We start from the raw sequence: 14,999 nt of genomic DNA on the forward strand, positions 1-14,999 counted from the left end.
GATGTGTTTGAGGCCCACACCTGATATCACAACATCCCACTTTAACACAGCAAACACACAAAAACAAATTTTCTCACCTAAAGACGTCACTTGGTGATACAACCCTTCCTGGTGGACGCTGGACTTCCGGATTAGCTTCTTCACTCGATACTGCACAAACAGCTGCGTTAGCATTTTGCTAATTGGCTAATCTAGCTCGAACTTCACCTGCGCACTGAAGGAGTGGGCGGAGCCACAGCTGTGTACATGAATTAACTTTTTATTTGTTCGTGGTTTTTAAATATGATCCAGTTTCTCAAAGGAATCCAGTTACATCAAAAACTTTCTGTTTGTATTATATAAATAAGTTCTGATTCTGATTCTGAAATATAAGAAGTGCTCTTCATGTCAGGAAACATGATCTAATATTTAAAATGCAGGTTCACATATGCACAAACTGTATTGACAATGTTCAATGTATTGACTAGGTAACTGTACAATTCAAATTTCAATTTGTGTTATTTCATATACAATAACCTATTTTGTGGGTTTATTCTAATGAATTTTAGTTTATAGAATGTGGTGTGTTATGTAGACACTTTTTTGTATCTCGACTAACTATATTAAATGGTGCATGTCACTGCTGATAATAAATTTTTATTAATCAATAATATAATATAATTACCAGCTGGGGAAAGAGAGCAACTCAAGTTAAATTCTCTGTTTATTGTTGTGTTCCTTCTTGATGTCAAAAGCCGATACCACTTGTGTACTTGCAGTGAATTTAAGTTTCAAAAGCAGGATTAACTTTTATGTTGTGATTATTCAACTCTTACCTGAAGGAACCTGAATACCAGAACACCAAAACACATTCTCGGTATAAATAATTCAATCACATAAAAAATTGCATGCAAGGCCGGGCAAAACAAATTGTGTTTTTCCAGTAACGACCGACTGTGCTTGTACGGAGGAGGGATGGAGGCGTATTGTGTCTGCAGCCTGCTGGTTATCTGGATAAATACAGGCTGTGTGACAATAGAGCAGCTTGAGCTGAGGAGGCTGTCACCTCAGCCCTTATCAGATCATGGATCTTCATGCTCTCACACACCACAGACACACACACGTGACCTTTGATAGCAATGCAGACACTCTCCGTGTTTATTTATCAGAAATAAGAGGAAAATTAGATTAGAAATTACTCATTTTCATGAAGACAACAATTTCAGATGGACGATGCACACGAAAAATAAGTCGTCATACACACGACGGACACAAAATCCTTGGTGGTAATTCCTCCAGCTGATCTTGTGTTATCACTATCGTTTTATCTCGCCCCTGCTGCGGGAGTGACAGTTTCTCTGATCTGTTCCCGGCCCGAGAGCAGATAACAGCCCGTCTGAGTGCTACTTGTTACAGGATGAAGCCGCCCTCATCGCACACACATGCAATCCTCATCCCCATAAATCTATCCACGGTTCTAATCTGCTCCATCTCGGTGGGCACCACTCCCCTCCTAAGTGCCTCCAGTTCACTCTCCCCTGCGGATGAATAGCAATCAAGTGCCACTTGTGGGTGAAAATGTCACACAAACTCATATTTACATTTCGCTCATTATCCCAACCCTCATGGCGGACTCATGCGATCTTATTCCGTCGCACGGGGACACTTCAGGGTTATGGAGGTGTCTTTCCACAGCATCTTCTCCTCACCATCCCTCATCGAGGCCGAGCTATTGTATCGACACCTTCATTTGTTAAGAGATGCTGGGTTCAGGGAGGCAAAGACTAATTCAGTACATTTTTACGAAATCATCTTTGAGCAAAAGCGTGAGTATCTTGTTAAAAACCATGTTGTACATATAGTTATCTTGAATTGTTCTCCATTTGTTGGTTAGCATCGTTCCACTAAAACTACTGGATGGATTACCACGTGATCCACATTAGGGTGTAGATTCCAAAGTTTTTCCACTTTCTTGAACATCGTGAGATAAGGTGTTTTTGACATTCTCAGGGAGACGGACTGTTTGGCCTTGGCAGAGGTACACGCTCCACCGAGTGACATTTTAGTTAGGATTCAAAATATTTTCCCTTATTTTTTCTGGCCAATGAACCTGCAGTTTTGGCACCGGTTCACCGCTGTCAGTAGAAAACTCACCTATCAAAGTACCGACTTTGTTGAGGCTAAAATTCCCCTTGCACAATATGTGTACGTTACTTGGTTTACTCTCTTTTTTTCAAGCAGCGTTGCTCAGATGAACTGTGTGAGCCAGTGTGGGACTCCTTCCCCTCACGATCCATCATCCAGGTAATTGCAGCAAATATTTGAGTTTTCAGACCCTGCCGTACAAAACTGGGCAGGTAGCATTACCATCAAAGCTGTGGTAGACCTCAGGGGAAAGCCTGCAGATCAACTTGTTTACCGTAAGGAATTTCATTTGCATCTTTAAGAGATTTGTTAGTGAAAAAAATAAATAAGAAAAATTTACTCCTTCAGGCAACATTTTGTGTAAATACAGTTTTATTAGGGATGAAAATGTTCCATGAAAAAGAAAGGAGGGGTGAAAACACATTCACAGGACATTTCATCTTTTTATCTCCTTAACAAGGTGCACGGAAACATCGCACAATTTCAAAAACCCTCTGTTGCTCTGCACAACTACGAGGCCTCTTTACAAAAATACTCTCCTTCAGAGGAAACACAATAAGGGCACATGGGGCGTTTAGGGCAAAAGTATCAAGATTTTCTAACAGTCTCAATTTGATCACTCACTCAAAAATGGCAACAAGCTACAAATATGAAGCCGACTCCTCAGTCGAATAGTCCCTAATGACTGCGGTTGTTTGTGTTACTCGACATGTTCAAGTAATAAACCTACATGAGCACTAATGACATCTGCAGCTCTACACTAGCACAACAAACAGCAAACTGAGGTCTGGTGGTTAAAAATGTGAGCACAAAACAGAAGGCTGTTGGTCCGGTTCAGGACACAAGGTGAGTGGATGGAAGGCGACTGGTCCGGTACACATCCTGTGGGAGTTTTAGGAAAAGCTGATTGGTCGGATCGGAAGGTCCTGTGTAATGCTATTGGTCATTTTACGGAGAGGTAGGATAGTTGTCATGGTCAACGTATCAGGTCCCAAGATAACTAACTTCTTACAGTACAGTACTTCTTACATGGGCTATTCTTCCTCAAATCGTGAACCAGGATTAAATTCTCACCAATTCATTGAATGCATCGTGACCATTAAAACTCAGAAAAGGCAAAGACAACAAAAAAGGATGGCAGCAGTTCAACCTGATCCGGAAATTAAACTCTATGGGTTTTTAGTTCTAGTCGAGCTGTGTCAGTACAGGTGTAGAGTGAGGAGTCTTTCTACTCAAGTGGTTATTCAGCAGCCAAACCTTTTACATTTGTGCCGTAGAATCTCTTCAGATTGAGAGTAAAAGGGGGGAGGATTGGCACAAGTTTGTGTGTGTATATGTGTGTGCAAATTTGGGAAAGAGAATGACAAAATGACAACCTAAGTGTAGAAATACTCATTCATGATTCGCTTTGACATAAGGTTCATTGTTGTCGTTTTAGACTCGTTTTAGATTTCACGCGACAGTCATTTTTTGCATCTGGCCCTGCTTTACAAACCCTTAATTTCCCTCGAGAGCAAAAATATTGGAGTGGTTTAGCCTCATTCACCTTAGAAAGAAAAAAAACCTTCTTCAGCGCAAAGGCCGACAGAGAGCATCACGTGTACTTTGCCATCTGAAATCACACGGGATGAAGGGGACACGTACAATCATGATTCCAAAACGTACAATCCATTCAGCTATCAGAGCTACATCAGTGTGTGTGTAGGAATACGCATTACAGGACAGCTACCGTCTCAGACGTAGATCTATTTGGTTTATTGCGTTTAAAAGCTGGATAGACGAGGTTTGAATGGATTTTGGACGTTTTGGAACCACGTGACTGTTTACAGGCAAGGGCCACAAGACACTCAAGTGAAAAGAAAAAAAAGCAAATAGCACGACTGTATTTCTACAACTGGCTATGGCTCCTAAAACGTGATCGCATAGACATTTTTTCTAGGTTGACGATAACTTTAAGTTCCAATACAAAAATCTCCCAATACAGTATAAAACTGGAACCGAAAGAACTTTACAAAAATGTCGCACTATTCAGATTTTTTCTTCCACTTGACGAGAGAAAGAAGGTGCTGAGAGGAGAACACAACAAATCGATCTATCGGAGAAATAATTAACTACTTTACTTCAACAATAACAAACCTAGGGGGAAAAGGCGAAGACGTTTTACAGTGTGGGGACATGTTAAACGTTAAGTTCTCTCATTCCTCTGTCTGGGGTGGTTCACCTTCACGTCTTTCAATTCATCTCAAATTTCCTTTTAACGATTTCCTACAAAATATCTTAACAGTGAACTGTTACGTATCTAACATCTTAATGCATCTACATTTCTGATTGTGGTTTTAGATCGATGTACGATGACACTCCACCAGGTGTTTGTGAGATTACACATGGACGTAGTTGACGAACCCTTCCTTTGATATACGGAAATAAAAGAAGCGATGAAGACAAAGAGATCTGTATCTAAGTACATTACCACAAGGGGAGCTCTAATCAGAAATCTACAGTAGCTGCATTGCCTGGCTCCTTGTGCACATGTGTTTTCTTTTACAATAAACTGTTGTTTCTTTTATTTACAGATCATAGGAAGGGTTGACCAATCTTACATTTTTCTTAATGATCATCTTTGCCGACCTGATGGAGTCAAGGTCAGACACAGATTAATCTTAATGCTGAATAACTTTGCCTCGTTGTCGTCTTCCTTCCTCGCTCCATGTGTGCGCTCTGTGGAGGTCCCAGTGGGGGGGCGGGGCCACCTCACTGGTCCTTGGTCTCGCGGACCCTGGCTTGCAGGGCGTCGCAAGTCTTCTTGGCGTCGCCGAGCAACATCGCTGTGTTGGTCTTGTAGAAGATGGGGTTGTCGACAGCTGCATATCCAACACCCAGGGAGCGTTTCATCACGATCACCTACAGGAGCAACACAGCCACATACATGCAATCAGCAACCAGATGAAAACACACCAGGTTCGCCGACTGTCTCTGCCTCCTCCCTCGAGACTCGCTCTCATGTTATACGTCTTGTATTAGCATTGACGTGATTTGATTGGCTAGCGTCTGTCCCATTTCTTTAAAAGTGATTTAATATGCTGCTTGAAAAGTTTAGCTTTTTCTCAACTTCGATAAAAGCAAATCTAAGCAACCACAATGCAGTTCGGCGACGCATGATGTCATCCAATTCAAAGTGAACGAGCAGCGTTTCCATTAAAGCCTCCAACACGAAGGGGTGAGTGCTCTGTAACAGCTGCTTTATTTCATATTCAAAGTTAGTTTCAAGTAGTTTGACTTGAAAAGTTTAACTGTTGTGTAAGTACAAGTAGTTTATGTCAGCGAGCGGTCTCACGTGACTCATGCATGCATCACTTGCGAGTGACTGTTTAAATGTATTAGTGTGATTCCTCGTAAACCCAAGTTGAGTGTGTCTGTGTTTCTGTATCTGTGCACCTGAGCGTGCATCTCTGTGGGCGTTTATACGAGTGTGTGGGGTGAGGCCGAATGTCCTCTTTGATTTCCCCAGAAGAGAGTGTGTGGAAACTAGTGGGAGCGTGCTCTATAAATCCCAGATCTCGGAGTGCTGCCAGTGCGATGGTCTGAATGTCGTCATCCCACAGCGACACAGGCACGGCTAATGGGATCAGGATGGGACTGCACCTGGAACTGCAAGACTCTGTGTCTGTGTGTGTGTGCGTGTGTGAGTATGCATTTCTTTAAGTTTGAGTGCATCTTCAAATTGAGGCCCCCCTCCACGGGTGTGGACGGCAACATTCATTTAAAGCAATAAAACACAGTCCAGTTGTTGTAAAACCTTCAAGCCCTCTTTATCTGTTTTGGGCTTCAGGACAACCTCATTATCACACATGCCTGTCCCAGATGTCTCACCTGCTTAGACTTCCAGACCTCCAGCACAGGCATACCAGCGATGATTGAGTTGGGATCTTCCTGTGCAGCTGAGTTGACTGTATCATTTGCACCAATCACCAGGACCAGGTCAGTGTCTGATTGGACAAACAACAAGTTCATTAAAAACAGACCTCATCTTTATCGGTTTACCTTTTTTCACCATTTGACTCTTCTTTCTTCGGAAATGGCGATTTATATATATTTTGTTTTAATCATGTTTGGGAGTCAACAACACTTAAATCAATCGATCTTCAAATCAAATTACTTTTTCACGATTTTGTAAATAAAACAGACATCACAGATCAAAAACCTAAAACAATGTTGCCAAAAAATTCCATGTGATGGTAAAAGTCCAATCTGCTGCATATTGTCAAATTAACTTAGAAGAATCATCTGTAAATATGACTGCAACCACTGAAAAACAGGTGGTGCTAATACTTTAATAATGTAATTTACACTATATAAACAGTGGGTGAGATTTTAAACTTATCTGAGTCTAGTTCCTCTTAACATACAGACTGAAAGCAGGGGGAACTCCACTGCAAACTTACAACTGTAAACTGCAGTCTCGAATCAAAGTTGCAGGAAAAGCCAACACTTTGTTTCAGAGTAATTCTAAATGGCAGATATTGACGGCAGGTACGTAAGCACATGAGAAGAGATCCATCTTACCGGCGAAGTCCTCGTTAATCTCCTCCATTTCCAGAACAATGTCATATGGGACACCAGCTTCAGCCAACAGCACGTTGAGCTGACCAGGCATACGTCCAGCCACCGGGTGAATTCCAAACCTGAGGAGACATCAGGCTCAGTTTTACTCCATGAGCAAAGTCCTACCTCTATCCAGACCTGTTCTTTTTTAAAACACTGTTAACTTTAACCTCTTAAAACAGAGAGAAAGGTGTGAATAAGGGAGAAGAAAGATGTGAAGTGGATAGAGATCTAAGTAAAAAGGTGTCGGGCAGAAGAGGAGACGATAAGATGGAGACTTTTGACAAGTGCAGCTGACAAACACACACAACTCTTCTACCATCTATTATATGCCGAGTGTGTTTGCATGTGTGTGACTGGGTATACATAGCTCTCAAACTCAATTAGCCATGTCATGCAATCAGGGCAGGAAATAAACACCAGCCACTGAATTCTAGTGGCTTGCTCGTTCTTTATCCTTCGAGCCACTCTGCCATGTGACAGACCTTTATTTGGAAATTTACTCTCTATTAGCCTGGTGAGTTCAGGCGGACACAGATCGCAGATGGCCTGCTGCTTCTGGGATGTATTAGCTGCTGGGGCTGCTGATTGAAAAAGTCAATTTCTGCACTGTTTCTCTGTACAGTCAAGTGTATGATGGCAGTGGGAGGAGGCAGGGGGTGTGCTGTGGGTCTTTAGTCCATACAGTTGATATACTGCAGTGTCCAAGGAGGAGGAATCAATTGGCAGGAAGCAGAACAAGATGGAGGAGAAGAAGTGTAGAAGGAGTTCAGAGGCAGGTATGAAGAGAAAACAAAATGAAGATAAATCGTGGAAATGCTTGAGAGTTAGAATCCAGAAGAGAGAAAGAGCAAGAAAAAGATCTGGGTGAAGGAGGTTTTCCTCTTTTTCACTGACCACCCACTTTCCTCTAATCAAGTACAAATGCTCTAAGTAGCAGCAGCTGCTCAGTCGGGATCAAACGACTGAGGACAATTACACGAGCTTCCGCTGTACCTTTCCTCTCCTCTTTGACATTTCCCTTTTTGCTCATGCTTTATTTGCACACAGGTCTCCATCTGCCCTTCCTGTCCCACCGTCTTGTCAACCAGGCCAAAGCTTCACTTCTTCTTTTCTGTCCTTCATGTGATCGTTAACGTCTTCTGTAGAGTACATGCTTCCATGTACGTTTATCTTTACTGCCCATATATATTTGTCAATCCACCTTAAATGTATCTTAATCTTAATCTGTGTGGAGCTTTTACTAAGAATATAATATCAACTACGCTGATTGAGCAGGGTCACCTGTGTCATGCTAGTCTCTTTTGCCTGATTAAATGAATTTAAACCTACCTGACGTTCTTGCCAGCCTCTTGGAGTTGCTTCACCAACTCAGCGATGGGATACTGAGCCTTTGCAGCACAGAGTCCATAACCTGAAGATATTTAAAAGAAAAAACACAACGGTTAAGAATGACCTGACGTCACAACCTAGTGCTGACTACAAAAGTTGTGTCATGATTTGTTTTTACAAGACAAGAGGGCATGTTTCGACACCGATGTCACAACGGCTTCTCCAGGTCGAGTGGATCTGAGAAACTTCCTGACCTCCCTGTGAGCTGTCCGGGAAGCTTTGGACATTTTTCAACATGTTTGATTTTGCTGTAACCAAAAACACAAAATATTTGGAGCGCCACAGGGAAAAGTCTGAGGCAGGAGATGATAATCCAATGACAGCGTAGGAAAAGGGGAGAAGGAAGCAATCGATGCCCCCAGTCGTTTATCATACATTGAAGCTTAATACTGCTTTCATCATTTGCCCAAGCTGCAGGTGATTGACAGATGTGGTGGTGCAGGTAGAAATCCCAATCAAAAGCAAATGGTTCAAGCAGGCAGAATGTGGTTGTTGTGTCATTAATGCTGTGTGTTTGGAGCAAAATGATAATGTGTGTCTGAGTAGGACTGACATTTAAATATTAACACATATCCAAGTGATTTAAATCTTAGAAATAACCGATGAAAGCTAAACGACAGCGGATTTCCCTGATCAGGTCTCAGGGCGAGGAGATTTTCCAGTCTTGGATTTCTTTCACATTCAATAAAACTGGAGTGTGTGGTTCTTGATTTTTATCACCGTCTCACACACAAACACTGTCACACGGTCCAGTGGTGTTTACAAGCCTTGTCACAACAACCAGTCAGAAATCATGTTGTTACAACCACCACCAATCAAAATGACAGTTTCAAACAGAAAAAAAAAAAAAAAACTCTCTACTAGAAACATGGTTGGCCTTTCTGCAGTACAACAACTTAATGGTTTTGTGTTTTTCCCCCTACATCACAATTCTTTCATTCCTTGTGCTTCCAATATTCTCTCTGGAGTTTATCCCATAAGAAAAACAAGTGGACCCAGACCATGGAGAGATGGGCCAGACGAAGCCAGGAAAACACTTATGTTTATCAGGCAGCGTCTTAACCGTTTCCACAGATGTCAATCAGGCAAAGTGACTGTGACGGCTCCAATTAGGGAGACTGGTCAAAATGGAAACAAGGGGACTGAATGAGAGCCTGTGCCGAGGAACAGTACTAGTCTGACTACTGACTACAACAGCAGAGAAAATAATTACGTATTCAGATGGGACCGATTTAGAGAATAATCTTCGTTACACAGAATAATCTTCGTTACACACGCTGGCTGGTGTGATGAATTGACTTTTGTAATGTTTTTTTATATAAATATATTTTTATTCGCAGAGAAACTCTTCTTCAAATTTAGAAGCTTTGTGACACCTTGAAGGAGAATAAGAATAATAGTGACACGTCCGACCCACATAATCTCCCGCTGCAGTATTCTTCACCTGTGAAAAGCGAGCTCCGAAAAATGTCCATATTCAAAAATCTTGACTGTTGAAAATTACCTGTTATGATTTGTTTTTAATTATTCTTATCATCATATTTGCATTGAAATGTTCAGCATTTTGGTATGTCTCATCTTGGTGTGGTAATGTCCGTTTTAAATAAAGGCACAAAAGAAGGAAAAGACAAATCCCCATCATTTCTCATTTCCGCTCCTTCATGTTTACCACACTTTCCAACTCCACAATTCTTACGCCTGTTTTGGGTTTCAGCTGTCTGATGTGTTCCTCGTTTACTTAAAGCCGAGAAAAACAAAAGATGGTTTAATCTACAGTGGATGTTGCTCAGTGAAGCACTTCTGTTCCCGGCTCTCATCCATGTGGCCACTTAAATTTAGCAATTTTTGTAAATTGCAGCACAATCCTCTCAATAGTTGTTTTTTGTATACAGGCACTCAGCGCTGTGACTGGAATCACCAATTAGCAGGCTGGATGCCTTTAGTCTGTGTTTACATGTTCCCACGTGAGTAAAATAACTGTGTGGAACCAAGACTGGTTAACAACAGTTTGGTGAGAAGAGAGAACTGTCACTGGGCCACACAGTGATGGTTTTGGGACAGCAGCTCCGAGGACTGCTGTTGCAGTCCAAGCGGTAGGTTCACAGGTATTTAGACTCAGATATTGGAAACATGTGAAATGAAGAAAACCCATGTAGCTGGAACAAAGGTTGGAGCTTGCACTCCAGCCCCAAAAAAGGAAATAGGACCCAGTTTTGAAAGTAGAACTTGAATTGTCAACAAAAATTAAACATACCCTCATCCCATAGAACTTTCCCTTGACCTTGGATATATACGCGGCACTGTAGAATGTCTATTTACCATGGACTGACGACCACACAGAAACCTGTGTGTGTGTGTGTGTGTGTGTGTGTGTGTGTGTGTGTGTGTGTGTAACCATTCTACCATGACTTGTCAATTAACCTAGCAAAATGGTGACGTAACATGGGTCAAGAAAAGGTTAAATAAACAGAACACACACTTCGCTAATGCTGGAGAAAAAGAAAAAAAAAGTGACTGGCAAAGACAGAGTACCATGTTTTTCCACTCACGTACAAGACCTCTGAAGTGGGGCAGGGGTGTGTGGGTGTGTGTGTGTGTTCTTGTATTTGTGTGCGTATTACCTGGAGTGATGATTATGTTGTGGGCCTCTCTAATCATCTCGACTGTCTGATCCACGTTAACCTCGGTGTGTGTGCCTGTGATCTCCATGGGCTTTCCTGTGCCCGTGGAGGACGTGCCATAGCCCCCAAGGATAACATTAGCCAGGGAACGATTCATGGCCTGAGAGGCAAGAGAAGAGATTTTTGTACTTCCTGGTTTATCATAATCCTTGATCACACTTTCCTGTGTGCTGACAGTGAGTTTTGGCGAGCTGAGAACATTTCAAGGGTTAATTTCCTCGTGAAAACATACACTTGAGACCTGGTATTTTCCTCAAATCCTGGGATTACACCATCTTGCTATTACATTAAACTTAGAGTCCCTCCTGGTGGACAGGAGAGGAACCACATGAAACAGATGTCCCATCTACAGTGATTTATCAAATGGAGTACTTTTAAAAGTTCAGTGGTGCTGAAACTCAAAATGGCAACATTTTATTGCATGATCTTCTTTAATCTGAGACTGTGCTTCACTCACCACACACATGATGTACGACAGGATGGCTCCAGACGACCCGATGAGAGCTCCGACGATGGTCAGCAGGTTGTTGTTGAGCAGGAAGCCCTCAGCACACAGGGCCCAGCCTGAGTAACTGTTCAGCACGGTGATCACCACGGGCATGTCAGCACCTCCGATAGCTGATGTCAAGGTTACACCCTGTTTAATAAAGTGATTAAAACAGGTTTTAGTAAAGGGCAGCTCATAAGAGATGAAGTGATGGTTTAAGGACAGAAGACAAAATATAGATAGGTATGAACACATTTCTCCACAATGATGCACATAGCTTAATAGGATGGTGTTTTTGAAATTTTATAAAAAGGCACCAGTATCTCTTTCACAAGAGAGCAAACAGCTTCAAGCTTTAGAATATATATATATATATATATATATATATATATATATATATATATATATATTTAAAGTAATTTGTCAGCTGTCGTATCATCTGACATTTGATTTTAGGAACATGACGTAAATTACACATTACATTGTACATTGATGTATAACTGTAAAATTATCTAACCCTGGAGTTGCCAAGTAAATGATTTTCCCAGCCACACGTAAATACGCAATAGAGCAGAAATGTTCAAATTGCAACTGTAAATATATATTTGTACATCTACACACGCAGCTACACTTAGCTACTGTAAGAGTAAAATATCATTCTTATTCTGCAAAGCATTTTTTCATGAACATTTTGCCACTCATGCAAGACATCTGTCTTCATTGTTGGCCGTGGACATCTTTGTCACTGAAAAAAATCTGTGGCACATTTTCAAGTTAAGCAAGACTTAACACTGGTGAAGCCCGACATAATGAGATGACAAGCAGGAACGTGGCAGATTTACAAAGTCAAGCCTGTTTGCCACTTGCCAGCCAGACTATTAACAGCTTTCGGCTCGACTCTGAATGAATTTCTGGGCAGCTACCGTTTCCTGTGCCACTGCCTTGACTTTTTTTTTTTCTGTAAATCCCTTCTGTTGTCTCTTTCTCTCACATATTACAGCCAAGTCTGTCTCCAGCATTACATTTTTTCTGACTCTTTTATTCCTTTTCCCTTTCCTGATGTTTATGAAAGTCTTTTAACAACATTCTTACATGTTCGGTCTGTCAGCGTGTAAGAAAATTCCAATCCGATTTTCCTCCTCAACAAGAGCAAAAACAGACCTCAGAAATTCAAAGACACATGGCGTACCATGACAGCTGAGAGAGCAGAGACAGATCCGAGACAGGTGAGGCCTGTGGTGTAGCTGGGATCCATCATGTAGGGAATCATCCCACCGACACAAGCTGCCATAAGACTGGCGTTCAGAGCATGACGACCAGGGAGCATCAGGGGAGAACTGCTCAGCACGCCTGCATGTGAAGAAGAAGAATAACAAGGAAGAGAGAAAATGACCCAAAGTGACTGACAGCAAATAAACTTGTATTTTTCTATTCAGCGCTGAGTATTTCCTCGGCAGCCTCCACCGGGGGCTTGACATAGACTTAAAGTCATGCTCATGCATAGTGTGTCGTTATGAAACCCTTGCAGCAAACATGGGAATTACAGGGTGGCTGCCAGGACTGGTGCCAGCACATGAACCCGATGAACCCAGTTACCCTTTCATTCACAGGTATGAACCATTAGGGTTTTCCTTGTTATATAGGTATAAAATCAAGTTTAGAGTTTTTGATTTACAAGAATTAATAAAACGTTATTATCAAATCAATTCAGGAAACTTAAAAAGAAGTTTAGGCTTTTTCTTGTCTACTTATACAAATATATGCCAAATATACATTATATTACCATAACCTTGATGCAAGTTCCGTCTGTAAATGGTAAGTGTAAATGCTCATTATGCTCCAAATGAGATATGTATATGGAAACAGAGGGAGCCTTTTGTTTATATTCTATATTAATATAAAATTAATATATACTTAAGAGACAAAACAAAGCAATACCACCAAAAATCTAGGGGGAACAGTGTAACCAGTAGGTCCAGTGAGATGAACATAGAACACGAGGACGAAATTTCAACAATGGCAGAAACTACCAGCATCTATATGACTTCAGCTGCTACTGTCGCCATGTTGGTTGTTAAAAGAATGCCTCGCCTCTGTGCTGCCCTCTAGTGGATGTATTGCTTGATAACCATGGAAGTATGCCTGCAGTGATGGTTACATTGTTTGAAGCGGATGAATCTCTTTTCGTACATAAAAAGGCCTTAAATGAGCCTGAATAGTACATTAACCATACGACTGCTTCTCACCTTGCAATTTCCCGTACGCCACCAAAGAGCCACTGAAAGTGATTCCACCGATGTAGGTGCCGAGGTATGCGACTATCTTGGTGAGGTTGGCTGCAGGATCAGTGGCGAAGTGAGGGTATTCGATCATGTACTCGGCCACACAGGTGAGCACAGCAGCCAGTCCCACCAAGCTGTGGAAAGCAGCCACCAGCTGGGGAAGGTCAGTGATCTGGATCTTCTTAGCGATGGCCAGGCCTACACAGAAAAAGAATAAATAAGGTTCATTGGCCCTGACAAAGCCAAAGACAAATGGTATGCAAAACACAATCACATGCATGCAAACACACTCAGAGGACTGCTGGGAAATGGGTCCATCTGAAGGACCAGGTGTTGCTGCTATTGTTGAAGCCTGTTCGGGGAAATTCCTTGTTTGTGAGTGGTTGAGTGTGTGTACTTGTGTATAATGCAGGAAACCTTGCATCGTTTCAGCATTTGGAAAAAGGGCTTTGTTGTCTGTTTGGACAGTTCGGTCTAGTGTTCCTCTTTGTTACTGGAACAATTAGCATTGAAATGATTAAACTGTTGTGAACGAGTGAAAGTGAGTAACACACGGGGATGACCTCTTCGACAAACCTCCTGGGTCTGATGGGAAGTTAGTCACGTTGTGTTTGATGCAAACATCACAGAGTCTCTGCTCAACACACCTGCTGCTTCATCTGGCCAAGTTTAAAATACATACTCGCATAAACATTCAGCAGGCAAAATCCATGTCTTCTAATTTACAGAGTTTCCAGCGTCTGCAATACATTTCTGTAAATTCTTTGCCCGCAAGTCTCCCTCTGCTACTTGATGTAAAAAGCACACAGACTCACCGGCAGTGCCACCTACAGCCATGGCGGCGCTCATTTGTGCCAGGAGTTCGGGACTCGGTTTGAGAAGACCCAGAGTGGCAACGACACCTCCGGCAACTCCCAGCATACCCAGGGTGTTACCGAGACGGGCTGTCTTCTGGTTGGAAAGGCCAGCCAAAGCACCGACGCAGCACAGACCTGAGCCCAAGTACATCATCTGGTGAGGGAGAGACAGAACGGAAATAAGGTTACAGACAAGAGTGGCGGGACCACACTATTGAGAAATGATTCACTTGGAAGGTCCTGCACAACATCTGGGCAAACAGAGAATACATTTGGAGGATGATTAGCTTTTACATGGACATGGGTTGTTTTGCATCAATTCCTCTGACACTATACATGTGGACAAAGCACAAACATCCTCTCACACCTGTTCAATGTTATAACCAGCATTCAGTGCAGCAGCGTAGCCTCCGATGAAGACGCCACCAGGAAGCAGGTAGAGGTATTTGTGCTCGGGAGGATCGGTGGGACGCCTGAACATGTCCAGCATCTTCTTAGTCACCAGGAAACCACCTGGGGTGAGAGACAGAGAGTGAATCCACCTGGACAAAAGCTGGTCTTAAAAAATACAAGT

The 14,999-nt window shown here is 42.2% G+C and overlaps 1 protein-coding gene across 2 annotated transcripts in view; it reads right to left on the reverse strand.

The window, feature by feature from the left end:
- Positions 1–2,478: 2,478 nt before the first annotated feature.
- LOC128424680 (NAD(P) transhydrogenase, mitochondrial) overlaps positions 2,479–14,999 on the reverse strand; it is a 28,116-nt gene continuing 15,595 nt past the window's right edge. For both annotated transcript variants that reach the window (XM_053411012.1, XM_053411011.1), the window contains exons 13-22: positions 14,793–14,938; positions 14,384–14,579; positions 13,533–13,766; positions 12,476–12,636; positions 11,257–11,436; positions 10,740–10,899; positions 8,059–8,140; positions 6,688–6,806; positions 5,995–6,110; positions 2,479–5,025 (exon numbers count right to left, since the gene is read on the reverse strand). In XM_053411012.1, coding sequence (XP_053266987.1) covers positions 4,876–5,025; positions 5,995–6,110; positions 6,688–6,806; positions 8,059–8,140; positions 10,740–10,899; positions 11,257–11,436; positions 12,476–12,636; positions 13,533–13,766; positions 14,384–14,579; positions 14,793–14,938 — 1,544 coding nt within the window. In that variant the 3' untranslated portion in view covers positions 2,479–4,875. The remainder of the gene's footprint in view (positions 5,026–5,994; positions 6,111–6,687; positions 6,807–8,058; positions 8,141–10,739; positions 10,900–11,256; positions 11,437–12,475; positions 12,637–13,532; positions 13,767–14,383; positions 14,580–14,792; positions 14,939–14,999) is intronic.

This window comes from Pleuronectes platessa, chromosome 19 (genome assembly GCF_947347685.1).
Source record: "Pleuronectes platessa chromosome 19, fPlePla1.1, whole genome shotgun sequence".
NCBI classification, from domain to species: Eukaryota; Metazoa; Chordata; class Actinopteri; order Pleuronectiformes; family Pleuronectidae; genus Pleuronectes; species Pleuronectes platessa.